The 13,912-nt window shown below is 45.5% G+C and overlaps 1 protein-coding gene across 5 annotated transcripts in view; it reads left to right on the top strand.

Moving 5' to 3' along the window:
- The window catches only part of Osbpl10 (oxysterol binding protein like 10), a 254,574-nt gene that overhangs the window by 216,110 nt on the left and 24,552 nt on the right, over window positions 1-13,912 (top strand). For all 5 annotated transcript variants that reach the window (XM_070006482.1, XM_070006481.1, XM_070006483.1 and 2 more), the window contains one exon: window positions 11,625-11,774. In XM_070006482.1, the coding sequence (XP_069862583.1) occupies window positions 11,625-11,774 (150 nt within the window). The remainder of the gene's footprint in view (window positions 1-11,624; window positions 11,775-13,912) is intronic.

The raw sequence follows: 13,912 nt of genomic DNA, 5'->3' as shown, positions 1-13,912 counted from the left end.
AGCCTTGAGTGGAAGAACTGAGCAACAGCAGGGAATCTTGAGTTCAAGCCTATGTACCAGCACAAGAAAAAAAACTGTAGGGTGCATCAAAATCACAGGAGGCTCAGATGCAGGTTTTGCAGGAGCTGGGAATAGGGAGACTTGAAAAACCTGTAGCTACACAATGATGCTATTGAAGCTAAGGGTTAAAAAAAATGAGAATTAAATGAATATATGTATATAATAAAAATGAAATTAACATAAACTATGCCAACATTTGGCAATATTTGTTAAAGCTCATAGCACTGCATGCTAAGATATACACATTGTATTAGGGATAAATTATAGTTAGACTTGAATTAAAGGAATATCAGCTAAAAAAATACCATTTCTGGGGTCTAAGGTAGGCCCTGGGCCTTGCATTTCAGTCATATGTAGGAGCTACAGGCCTGGTCACCACACATTGAGAAGCCTGACTGAGAGCTCCTCCCTGCTGCCTTCTGTTGGCATACTCTCACATTGATTGAGCTTTTTCTTTTCCTGTCCCTGCTTCACAGTTCTAGAATTTGGGGGAGAACTAAGGCTGTACTATAGCAGTTAGGTCTAGTGTGGAACTTGGAGGAAACCCTGAACCTCAGTTCATACTTTCTTTCTGAATAAAGGCATTTATCATCTGCAGTATTAGGGTGAGCCCGCCACTCTGCACAAAGCACAAATCAGTAAAAATTTACCCAGTGGATGTCAAAAGCAGGATTCTGTTTGTGTGCCCCAGTGATTATGGGAGGAGCAAATGTTAGGGCAAATACCTTTATTTAAAGGGTGTGTGTGTGCATGTACACATGCGTACCTATACTGGGGCTTGGACTTGGGGCCTTGATGGTGTTCCTTAGCTTTCTCATTCCACTACTTCCTGCTTTTTGCTGATTTATCTTCCCAGGCTGACTTTGAATTGTGACACTCAACATCTCGGCTTCCTAAGTTGCTAGGATTGCAGGCATGAAGCCTTTGTCACCTGACTCTTTATTTAACTCTTTAGGCACAGTCCTCTGAGTCACTACTTATTAATGCCTCTCCCCAATATTTCTTAGCCGTGTTTCTGAGATGGAGGTGTTTGTTAGTTTGTTCTTTTGAGTTTTATTAGGCATGGTATACGTGCCATCTGTCTTTCCTGAGCTTGCTATCACCAAGAAGTCTGGATAGTTAGGTGGGGCAGCAGCTTGTGAGGGCCTCCAGTGGTGCTGATGTGAGGACTGGAAATGGGGTTTGGAGAATGTGAAACTTTCAAGTAATACTCTGACAGATCTGCTGTGATAGTGGACTCCTTTCTTTCTAAATGGTCCAGTAGTGGCAGCTGCTAACCACTCTGGCCACTGTTAGAGAACTTAAGATGTGGCATGGGGGAACTGAATTTTATTTAATTTTAATGAGTAGCTGTGTGGGGCCAGTGTAAGTCTGAGGTGACCACAGTTGTTTCTTGGTATCCACAGGAATGGGCTCCAGGACTCCACAGATGTGCCAGTCTCCAGAGAAACACTGCTTAGTTTTGGTGTAGCACTTTACGAATCCTCCATTTCTGATAGTCAACACAGTATAGATGCTATGGAAACAGTTGTTATTCTGTATTGTTAAGGGAACAATGACAAAAATAAAGTTTCCCCATGTACAATACAAATATAATCTTTTTGTGAATATTTGGATCAGAGTTGGTTGAATATCCATGATGGGGAGGGCCTGCTGTATGCTTGGGGTCAGGGTAGGCAGAAAGAAGTTCAGGTGGAGAGATAGAGGGGAAGTGGCCCAGGTAAAGTGAGAATTTTTCAATGTTGAGCTAAATGGATGGTTTCCTCTGGGTACTGGAGAGCCATTTGGGGGTGTTGGGTGGGGGATGGAACCAGGGCCCTGTGAGTCTTACTGTGGACTCTACAGCAAAGCTACACCCAGCCCCATTGAAGACTTTTGGTCAGAGAGTACAGATGTGAGGGATGTGAGGAAGAAGAGCAGTAACAGCAGAGGCAAAACTCGGAGTGGGGCATGGGAAGATGGCTCCAGGCACTGAGGAGGGTGCACCAGGCAGGCAGCCCTAGTCCTGGAGAGATGTCATCTCATGGTCAAGGGTCATGGCTACTATGTGGACAGCTTGGACTATTGCAGCCTCAGTGTCCCATGGTTGGGAATACTTAGCAGAGGAGGTTGATGGCATCCTACAGCTTCTAGAGAGGCTGGAGGGAGCACATGGAGGAGCATGTGGGGCACCATGAGAGTGGCTCTTTGCCTCTTAGGTTTTATCTTGGGGCAACTCTTCAGCTTTGGCTGGTTCCATCTCCTTTTAGCGAAAAGGAGCTGGGCCTTAACGCACATAGAAAGTGGTGGCTTTGAGGAGTGTCTCCAGGACTGCCTATCTTCAGACAAAGCTTAGAGCTTTCCACATGTGCCTCACTGTCTCTTGAAGCCTTGTGACTCTGTGTGTGTGTGTGTGTGTGTGTCCATGTGTCTATGTGTCCATGTCCATCCGTCTTCCTCTTCCTGTGCCGTGATTTGTATCTCAGTGCTAACAAGGTTCTCTAATCTGTGCTGCTTATACAATACCAGGATTTGGGCCAGCCACCAAGACTGTTTCCTTACCTCACCTTGCTGGGCCTTGGACAAGTCACTGGTTTAGTACTGGACCACTGAGAGATTTAAGGCCCCCTGTCACAGTTCTTGGTACTTAGTAGCTCCTCTCCATCCCACCAAGGCCTTTTTCTTTTCCCTTTTCCATGCAGTGGCTGATACTGAAGGCTTGCTCTGTGTGTCTTGCAGCCTCTGTCTCTCGCATGCTGGTGGTGACCGTTTCCATGAATGAGCTGTGAGGCCCAGCTGCAGGAAAGTTCTCTCCCCTTGCTATACCCGCTGCCTTTCCCCCTTATACATGCTATGGGGTTTCTTTATTTCCTGACTCCTTCCTTTTCCTCCTTTCTTTAAAAATGGTGGCGCTCTGCTTTCCAAGCAGATCTGGAGAAGAGACAAAATCCCACTGCCATTTCCCGCGAATGTTCTGTCCCCTAGAGGAATGCCAGTGAACGCTCTTGGGACAGTTATTCCCTATTATCTGACGTTGAATGCCTCCCCCATTCCTTCCCTTCCCCAGAAGTGACATCTTTCTACTGTCCCAGGTGTGTTTTACTTAAAATTAACCTTTCTGCAGGTCGGCCCCTTTGCTCAGGAAGAGCATCTGTCCTTCCAGTCGATGAGAGCCAAGTGTGGTAAATGTGTGTGTATGTGTGGTTAGCGCCAGAAAAGCCAGCCTGAGAGGCAGCAGAAGGATTGTGATGTCTGTGGCAGTCAACTCAGCACCTCCAAAATGGCAGCAGGGACCAGCCTGTCACGTGCTCATGCTTGTTCTGGGACCTGTCAAGAGCAAGAGCCCCACCTTCTCCATCAGGTCCCTCCTTGCAGTGACCTTGTGTTTGAACTACCTCTAAATGGCAAGATGAGGTCACTCCGTACAGTGGTGACCAGCAGGGCACAGTGGTTCCCTGGCTTTGGGAGTGGCTCGGCACAGAGGAAAGTACATGTGTGTGAGCCTTCAGCTGCCCTGCATCAGGGCCAGGGGCTACAGCTGTGCAAGAAGACAAAAACCAGACCTTGGCTTCAACGTGGCTTCTGACCAGGCAACAGAGTCGAGACACTCAGCCCGGAGCCCTTTCGCCCAGTCATGATGGCCTGCTGGGGAAAATTAGAGACAGACAACAAAGAGTCTTTTTTGGAGAAGTCCCAGATGCACTGTTTGACATTTATGTAACAAAACTTTCCATCTCAGCTGGGCACCTGTAATCCTAAACTCAAGAAGCTGAGATCTGGGGATCCTGTTTGCAAGTCACACCCCAGAGCCAGAGGTTACAGAGTGCCAGCCTGAGCGAAAAAGTGAAGGGACAGCATACCTTAAACCTTGTATTCAAGCTCTAGTACTGGCACAAAAAATAAAACCAACAAAACTTTCCATCTCTTTGACTTCAGGGGAGATGAATTTTTCCCAAGCACGTAACAGTGAATATGTTACTTGTTAAAGACTGTGGGACAAGAAAGCTGCCTGGAATTTCCTGAACTACCCAGCATGCTTTGGGCCATGCTGCTGTTATTGGCACCTGGGCAGTTGGACTGGATCTTCAGATGCACCTGTGCTGGCTTTCCTGATACCAGGCTATTGAGCTGGGGCTTCTTAGTGTAAAATATTGCTAATGTTAAGATACTGTAGGTTATGTAATTATGGTGATAATTTGGTGAACTATGGCTGAAAAGTGACCATGTTTCTTGGCTTCATGGATTTTCTGAATGTTAACAACAATAACACAGATATGTCATTAGAATGGGAGAAATTTGTAGTCAATCTCTGGACAGTTGTGCCTTGTCAGATCTCCTTGCTTTTCTTCCACTGGGTTTCTTTATTCCTGTTCTCTGTGTTTGTTTATTCCTCTCCTTTGTCAGGCTCCTGTTGTTTACATATCTTTCCATTCTCTCCACTCCCTACTTCGCCACTACCCCAGTCTTAGTTACCTAGTGCATAAAATCATCCTTGTGAGTTGGATGTTTGTGGCTCATGCCTGTAATCCTAGCTGCTGAGAAGGCTGAGATCTGAGGATCCATCCTTGAGACTTAGGTCCAATTAACCAATGAAAAGCTGGAAGTGGCAGTGTAGCTCAAGTGGTTGAATGAAAAAGCCAAGCAAGAGCGTGAGATCCTGAGTTCAAGCCCCAATGCTGGCACAGAAACAAAACAAAACCCAAATCATCCTTGCTGCGGTGGTCCTGCTCTGCATGGTTGCATGTCTGGGACATGGTGGAATGAGACATGTTATAGACGAGAACATGCTGTTCCCTGCTTGCTCCTTTAGTCTTTCATAGAGCTGTAGGTAGAGAGATCTGTTTGACCTCTCTTACAAGCAAGGGCTCCCTGAGGTGATGCTTTGTGTCATAGCCTGCCTTTCTGTGACCCTTAGAGCCCTCCTGTTCTCTTTGCTGGGTTCAGGTGGAGCTCAGTCTGTCTCTGTCCCTTTCTTTCTCTGTTTCCATTTTTCTGTCTCTTATGACTAGATCCCCCCATGTCTCTATGTTAATAATCTGGGTGTATTGAGTCCCGCCATGCAGTGCCAGGCCTCTTGGTGTGGCTCATTTCACCACAGTGCTTCCTTTCCAGTGTGCCCATTGTGCAGAAAGTTGCCAGGCCTTTACACAGATGGGACAAAATCATAGAGTTAGACGGAGATTTGACTGTCCTTCCCTAGCTGCATTACCTGTCTCTGCTCTGCATGTATGTTTTTCGTGATGCTTGCCAGTCTCTTGAGCTCAGGCATGTTAATATTTTTCTGTTGAAGATGTTTGTCTATTTAAGGAACAATGCATACCCACGGGGCCAGACATTGCTGTAGGACCCCATTGTAATCCTAGCTAGAGAGCTCTCCTCAGCCCTGCTTGTCTGGCCGGAGGCTGTGGCAGGCATCGGCTTCCTGTCTAAAGTTTGCCTCTGTCACCTATAGCTGTACATGGGCGCTGGATATGATAGAAGCAAACCTCACAGAGGCCTTCACCACCGCCTGCCCAGAATTTAGAGGAGACTAAGGATGATTTGGAGTGTGTCTGTGGAAAATTCTATTTAAATTGACATTTTAAGAATGCCTGCTATAGATGATTTTTCTCTTTGGATGTTGGTGGAGGTTGGCCAGCGCAGGAGTTAGGTACCTTAAAAAGTTGGGCAGTGAGCTAGGCACTATTGGCTCATGCCTGTAATCCTGGCTACTCAGCCTGAGATCTGAGGATTGTGGTTCAAAGCTTAACCTGGGCAGGAAAGTCTGTTCAAGTGGTAGAGCACTGTCCCTTGAGCAAAAAAAAAAAAAGCTCAGGGACAGCTCCCAGACCCTGAGTCCAAGCCCCAGGACCAGCACATTAAAAAACAAAACAAAACAGAAAGTAGGTACAGATAAGCAGTCAGACTGATGGTACTAACTCCTCCTCTGAGGGCGGGGTCTCTGTTGGGAGAGAAGGGGAAATCAGTGAGGAAAATGGGCGATGGTGTCCTGCCTGAGGAGGGGAAGTGGGCGCCGGGCCCAGATGGGAGTCGATGCGCTGGCCTGGAGGAGATGAAGTGGCAGACTCTGTAGATGAATGTGCTTTATGGTTTCTCCTGGAACTGACCCAAACAGTACTTAAATTATGTTTATGTGTGGAATAAAAAAGATCAGAATTGCACTGTCTTGCTTGAAATTTTCCTTATTGAAGAACTGTGATTTCTGTGTTAAAAGTCAGTGGCTAGGCCCCAATGGCTTGCTCCTATAATCCTAGCTACTCAGGAGGTAGAGATTGGGAAAATTGTAGTTTGAAGTCAGCGTGGGCCAAAAAAGTTAGTGAGAACCCCATTTCAACAATGGCTGGCGACTGTGGCCAAGCTGCGGGGAAAGAGTTCATGAGATCCCCATCTCAACTGAACAATACTGAGTATAGCGACACACACCTATTACCCTAGCTACTGTGGGCACAGAAATAAGACCCTATTTTTAAAATAACCAGGGAAAAAGGGATGAAGGTATGGCTCAAGTAGTAGTGTGTCTGCTTAGCAAGTGCAGAGTCCTGAGTCAAACCTGCCCCTGCCATCACCGCTCCCTGCCAGAAAACCACAAAGATGAAAGAAAAGCCAAGTATTCTCCTGTACTAGCATCCCAAGTAAGAGCTTTTGAACCCATGAAATCTAAAACAGGTAACAATTTTTCTTCTGGCCATAGCTCTTGGTAGTTGTCCCCTGGATAGGCAAACCTGCAGGATGAGTTGTAGAAGTCAGGTGCTTTGACTGACCTGGTTAGACTTTTCTACCCCTTGAGCACATTTTTTTTCAGGTCCTCATTGCTGGTTAAGAAGGGGGCAAGGACTCTGAGCATCCTGGGAATGGTGAATCTCCAGGAAGAGCTATAGGCTTTCCAGAAATTTTTCCAGATGCTCACTCTTAGCCTAAAAGTTCTAGGATGGTAGTGGACATCTTCAAGAATGTTCATTGGATCCAGACTATGGCTAGGCCATCAAAGAAAGTCCCTAATCCCCAACCTTTTTTGCAACCACATAATTTTCTTTCTTTTTTTTTTTGCTTTAAAGAAAGCTTTACTACATACATCCTTAGAATGTATTGTAAATGGAGCAAGATCTAAAAAGCTTTTCCAATACAAAGCAGCTACAGATAACTAAACTATGAGCATGTTTGAAAATAAAACTCTAAGACTTTTTAAATAAAAACATTTATATAGTTTGTTCTTAACCCTAAAAAAAAAGAGTTCACATTTCAAGTTATAGACTCACTTCAGTAGTGTGTACATGAAATGATTTTTCAGACCACAGAGGGCTTTGGGTAACTTAACTGGCTGTCACCAACATTTGTTTTTAAGGTAGCCTGGTGACAACCACATAATTTTCATGTGTCTTTCTCTGACACTTCCAATGGATATAAACTGCATTAATATGTGTAACTCCATAGGCCCCAAGGTGCTTGTGTGGCAGAAATAGTCATAACTTTTGTTTTTTATTAAAAATATCTCATTTTTCCTAAGCCTACTGATCCTTAAGACATAATTTTAATTCCTTTTGATCTTCAAGTTTGTGCACATTTTTGTGGCTGGGTTTGCTCGTTTGCCGTGAGCTCTGGGGAGGCAGAAATTCACTGGAGTGCTGCTTGCTGAGCCTTATGATGTCCATTTTTCCTGATGTAGAGAAGCACCGTTCTGCCACCTTGAACTCCTGCAGTTTGTTGTCATGGCTGTGCAGGTAAAAGTCTATAGGTGTGCAAGGTGTGAGCCTTTTAGGGACAAAGCAGGCATCCCAAAACAGGGAAGAATGGTGGATAAGCACAGGCACCTGGCTGTGGAAAGCAGCCCTTAGACTGAGAGACTGTTTTCTGTGTCTTTGAACTCCTCGCCAGAATTCACCAAACCCTCAAAAGGAAGAAGGGTGTTGGCCTTCAAATCCCCTATTGTAGTCTGGTCATCAGACTGCCATGCAGATGCTCTGTGGATGCTGACAGATTGTATTTATACTGCCAGCTAATCTGCTTTACTCCTTGTACCCCAAATATAGACCGACATAGAGCCTAGCATTTCCCTTTTGCAGAGGGACTGAACTCCAGTGGGGGCAGGATAGATGGGTCCTCTAGGATATTTACTAGCAACTTGGTGAGTGGACAAAACCCAACACAAAACAAAAGCACCCTCTGATTATTTTCTTGAGGCTGGGTAGGAGGACTGATTACAATTATTGTTATCAAACTCTCTGTGTGTATTTGTGTGTGTGTGTGTGTGTGTGTGTGTGTGTGTGTGTGTGTGTGTGTGTGTGTAATTCTCTGTAGCTATGACAAACCACTGTTGGAACCTTATGTGAAGTTAGAGTGAGGTTTGCTAAGGATCTCTGTTAGTGAGGGGATGTTTATTGGGCTCCCGTGGTCCTTAGGGGATATCAGGATCCCAGGAGCTCTGCCCCCTCCCCTGTTCACTCTAGGTCTGTGCACCAGCATCATTGTCTGCTATAACCAGGGGAGCTGAGGGGAGTCAGGCCAGGGGAGGACATGAAGTGAGTCTAAAGTGGGAGGAGCAAAAGAAGTTAGTGTTCCCATCTCTTCCAGGGCTAGATCTTGCAGAAGGCTTCCTGGCTACTGGCAATCAGAGGCCTGATGATTTGATTTTACTTGATATATTACTCGATTCAGTTGAAGCAAAAAATACCTAGGTGCTGCCTTCTCCTCTCCCTTGTTGGGATGAGAAGATTCGTTTCATAGAGGTAACTGCTTGCTCCAGGTCACCTTAAAGGAGTGTCTGTAACCCCCTCCCCCCACTAAGTGCCACTTTAACACTGGCCTGGAATACAGTGGAGAGAGAGAAGGCAGAGCCCCAAGGGAGGCTGGTGGAAGGCTGGTGTCCTGCAAAACCCAGCTCTCACCATTCAGGCCCAGTGCCTGGGTCCTAGGAACCCCTGTAGCCCAGCAGAAAGTGGACATGGGTGAGGTCCTGCTTGCGGTGGGGAGGCAGGCTGCAATGCTCTCAGACTTCCATCTGGGTATTTCCGCTGGGCTAGGACAGCTTGGTAATTTCTGTATGTTCTACCAAAGCAACTTGCCAGTGTCTGCAGCACAGGAAAAGGCCAGAGAATCAGGTATATAATAGAGGCAGTCTTCATGGAGGCCTTCCCCATTACCTGCCCAGAATTGAGGTTATGTAGAGGAGACTTTAAGATGATTTGGAGTGTGTCTATGGAAAATTCTATTTAAATTGAAATTTTAAGAAGGCCTAATGTAGATGATTACCTTTTTGGATGTTGGTGGGAGTTGACCAGCACGGGTTAGGTCAGATACTTACAAGCACCAACCATGAAGATAGCCTGTATGTATGAGAAGGGTATTCAGATGTAACATGGTCTGTCTGATCAGGTTGGTAAGCCATCATCAGGTTTAGAGGTGGATTTTTTTAAGTGTTAAAATATTTATTCATTTCTCACATTTAGAAAAGGAGTAATCCAAAGAGAAGATTCCTGAAGTTTGGGGCACTAATTTTAAATTAGATGACTCGTTTTAGCACATTTTTAAAATATTGAATTGAGGAGAAAGATAGTTGGCATCCCAGGGTGCCTTTTTTAAAATATAATCTTATTGTTCTTATTAAGGGGGTATACAGGGGCTGGGAAGGTGGCTCAGTGGTAGAGTACTTGCCTTGCATGCATGAGGCCCTGGGTTCGATTCCTCAGCACCACATAAGCAGAAAAAGCCTGAAGTGGCGCTGTGGCTCAAGTGGTAGAGCACAAGCCTCGAACTGAAGAGCTGAGGAACAGCGCCCAGGCCCAGAGCTCAGGTGTTGTACAGAGGGGTTATCATTTCATAACTCAGGTAATGAGTACATTTTATTTTGGACAGTGTCACCCCTTCACTTTCTTGGGTTTGTGTGTGTGCGTGTGTGGATGGGCCAGTATTGGGGCTTGAACTTACTAGGTTCCTTTTTCATTCAAGGCTCCACTTCTAGCTGGTTAAATGGGAATACGAGTCTCATAGACTTTCCTGCCAGGGTTGGCTTTGAACTTTGGTTCTCAGATCTTTAGCCTCCTGAGTAGCTAGGATTAAAGGCATGAGCCATTAAGGCCTGGTAGTAAATCAGTTTTTGCAAGGACATCTTTTGGATTTATTACCTTTGACTTGGTAACTTTAAATTTAATACCTTTTGGCTTAATACTTTCAGATTTAAACAGTTTTTTTTCAAATAAAAGCACCACATTTGCTGGTGGCTCATGCCTGTAATCCTAGCCACTCAGGAGGCTGAGATCTGAGAATCATGGTTGGAAGCCATCCCAGGTAGAAAAATCTGAGAGACTCTTATCTTCAATTAGCCAGCAAAAAGCCCAAAGTGGAGCTATGGCTCAAGTGGTAGAATGCCAGCCTTGAGCAAAAAAGCCAAGTGAGAATGCAGGGCTCTGACTTCAAGCTTCATTACTGGCACATACAGGAAAAAAGTTATTATGTCTGATGTGTTATCAGTAACTGGAAACAAATTGATAATGTTCCTAAAGCACTCTATGAGTGCTTTTGCTTACAGAGCAGCATCATGAGACCATAATGGCTGTGAAGCTGTGAAATGGCCTTTTGTCTGTCAGCAGAATTCCAAGCACAGCTTTACATGGTGGCCAGGGTTCTCCATACTGAGTACTAGCAGATTTTATGCTCATAATCCTCTTGGGCATTTTGTTTATTAACTTGCTCATTTTCTGTGTAATTTGAAAAACTGAATTAATAAACTTGGATCAAGAAAAGCAGAGTATCTAGCCAAAATATATGGTTATAAAGCTTGGAGAGTTTTTTTTTCTTGAATTTGCATATTTTTTTGGTCTCCTTCTTTAAGGCCAATTCTGAGACTTTAAACTTGCCATAGTGACACTGTAATTCTATGGAGTGGACATAGTCTCTGTTACATTTTCCATGTAGAAAGCAATTTTAATCCCAGGGGAATATGACTTTTATTTATAAACAGAAAAAATCTTAGTTATAAAATGGCTTTGTTTATATAACTTAATAGGATTGGTTGCAGAGGGTCAGATTTTTTTGGAGGTGCTGTCTCATATCTGTACACTTAAAGAAACTAACTGTAGTTAGATTTTTAAAGAGCAAAGAGGTTTTATATGATTTTTTTTAAAAATCAGGAGCAATTCTTTTTTTGGGGGTGGGGGTCCGGTCGTGGGGCCTGAACTCTGAGCCTGAGTGCTGCCCCTCAGCTCTTCAGTTCAAGGCTAGCACTCTACTACTTGAGCCACAGCGCCACTTCCGGCTTTTTTTTTTTTTTTTTGCTTATGGGTGCTGAGGAATCGAACCCGGGGCCTCAAGCATGCAAGGCAAGCGCTTTACCTCTGAGCCACCTTCCCAGCCCCCTCGGGGGCAGTTCTTAGGTTGGAGGCGTAGAGATGAGCTGAGGTGAACGATGCCTGATCCTGGGCAGTATTGGCTTCTGCTCATGTCTCAGAGGACTGGCTTACAGAGAAAGTTCTGGGGCAGTATTAGTTTTATTGGGGGTGGGGTGGTGGGATGGGATGTTGTTTAGCACGGGAGTGATTTGCATTTCTAACTTTTAAAGGACTAGCTGGTGATTGTTAATGATTTCATTTTAGCCAAACTCAGACCGTGAATTGGTTTTGTCGGAAGATGAAAAAAGTGACAATGAAGACACGGAAGAGACAGAATTGGGCGTCATGGAGGATCAGCGCAGTGTAATTCTTCATCTCATTTCACAACTCAAACTTGGGATGGATCTGACCAAGGTAGGTCCCACTGGGTTGTTGTGTGACCACTTGTCTGAGTTCTGTTTCACTGTGATGAGCTGGGGAAAGGTCAGCATAGCTTTCCAGAATGGATGTTCCAGATGTAGCTGGAAAGTGAGGGGGGCAGGAGGAGAGGGAGTATTTGAGGAGTCTCATTGTACTGCCAGGCTGGCCTCCATTCCTGAGTTCAACAATCCTTCCTCCTCCCTTCACCCACCCCCAGCACTGTTACTATAGGTGTGTGCTCCCTCACGCATCCAGAGAAGATGTTTTTATTCATTACTCTCCCCATGAGAGCCTCACATCTGGTTCCTTGGAGGAGCTGCTGCTCTGGGAGGACTAGGGGATCATTAGACCCCATTTGATGATAGAGAACATCAGGAGTACCCCCTTTATTTCTGCTGCGTGCTAGGGATGATTAAGGGTGGCCTCTAGAGGGCGCGGTGGCATCACGGCTGTGGAGGAAACACAGGCTGAAGGAAAATGGCAGAGCCAGGAACATTGCCACAGTGAAAAGCCAGCCTCATGCTTGCTGCCAGCTACCGTTAGCTTTCACAGCAGGTCCCCAAAGGGTAGCCTTGCTAGAGATGCAGATTTCATGGGCTGTGTGTACAGAGAGGAACCCTAAGGCGGGTAGGTTCATAGTGCTGAGTGCAGGCAGGCATCTTCCTCAGTGATTGCTCCTAGAAACACAGCAGCCTAACTATGCTATGTTGAGGATCCTCCTACTCTTCATCCCTCACCACAGGGCTGTCATTGGGTTTCTGGAGACAGGCAGCAAAGGCAGCTTTGCCTGTGGTTGGACAGTTTAAATGGTGTTGAGAGATGGTAAAAAGAGCCTGGACTTTGGCTTTGCCTACCTGGGTTCCGTTTCCAGCACTGACCATCATCTTGGCCTCCTTGGTAGTGTGATGTATGGGGATGGGAGGTAGCATGCAGAGGACCTAGCCTGGTACAGGATACTGGGTGTATCCTTGATAAGGTGCCGCAGCGTGAGGCAGTGGCCAGCAAGAGAGGTGGAGGTGGTCTCTGGCGAGCACGTGCTGGGTGGCAGCTTTCGATTCTGAAGGCCAGCCAGACCCCTCCTGAGCGGTCAAGCCCGAGGACCAGGCTTCAGGGCATTGGCTTGTGAAGGGTCTGGAGGCCAGGGAATAAGAAGTGAATGGCATAACTATGAGGAAGGTGATGAAACATGATGCCAGAGGAGATGGAATCCTCAAAGATGACTGAGAAGTCTTTTCTTCAAATATTCTTAGGGGTTTGGATGTGTGTCTGAAGTTCTGGGAGACAGCACCCCTAAGCAGAATTGTGAACGTACACTCCCTTGCTTCACCCTTGCTCTGTGTAGCTCTTTCCTGTGTGTGTGTGCCTAACTACAAAGACCTGCTTTCCATCTTGCTGCCTTTCCTCATATCATTCTTTTAGTTATATAATTACCATTTTTCAACTATAAAATTTTTTTAAGACCTTTTTTTTTATACTGGTGCTGGGGCTTGAACTTGGCCTGGGTGTTATCCCTTTGCTTTTCTGCTCAAGGCTGGTGCTCTACCACTTGGTGAACCTCCACTTCCAGCTTTTGACTGGAAGAGTCTCATTAACTTTCTTGCCTAAGCTAACTTCAAACCCCAGTCCTCAGATCTCAGCCTCTTGAGGAGCTAGGATGGCAGGCGTAAGCCGTTGGCCTTCAGAGAAGGCTGGGCTCTTAAGAAGCTTTTTAAGATCATGTGGAGACCAAGATGACGCAAGATAGTTCTGATGGCTTATAGGTGACCAGGTACAGCAAGTGAGATCTAAAACCATGTTTCTAAACTGTGGGTCGGTCATGACCTACTGTGGGTTGGAAAACCAACTTAGTGGGTCAGACTAGCACATGTAAGTTTTAGTTTGAGTCTCTCGTTCTGGGTCACAGTAAAGCATTCTCATGGTAGATCATACTTTTTTATTCATTTAAAAAATTTTTATTCTCATAAAGGTGGTATATAGAGAGGTTATAGTTACATAAGTCAGGTAATGATTCCATCTCTTTTTGGACAGTGTCACCATTTCCCTCCCTCTCTCCCAGCTTTTCCCTCCCTTTCTCCCATAGTGTCCATTGCTGCATTGGTTTACCCTTTGTCCCTCCATTTCTGTGCCTCCCC

Source organism: Dipodomys merriami, unplaced genomic scaffold (assembly GCF_024711535.1).
Source record: "Dipodomys merriami isolate MVZ:Mamm:240054 unplaced genomic scaffold, mDipMer1.0.p SCAF_7, whole genome shotgun sequence".
NCBI classification, from domain to species: Eukaryota; Metazoa; Chordata; class Mammalia; order Rodentia; family Heteromyidae; genus Dipodomys; species Dipodomys merriami.
Note: the sequence above shows the minus strand (reverse complement) of the source record. Positions and strands in the feature narration are given on the sequence as shown.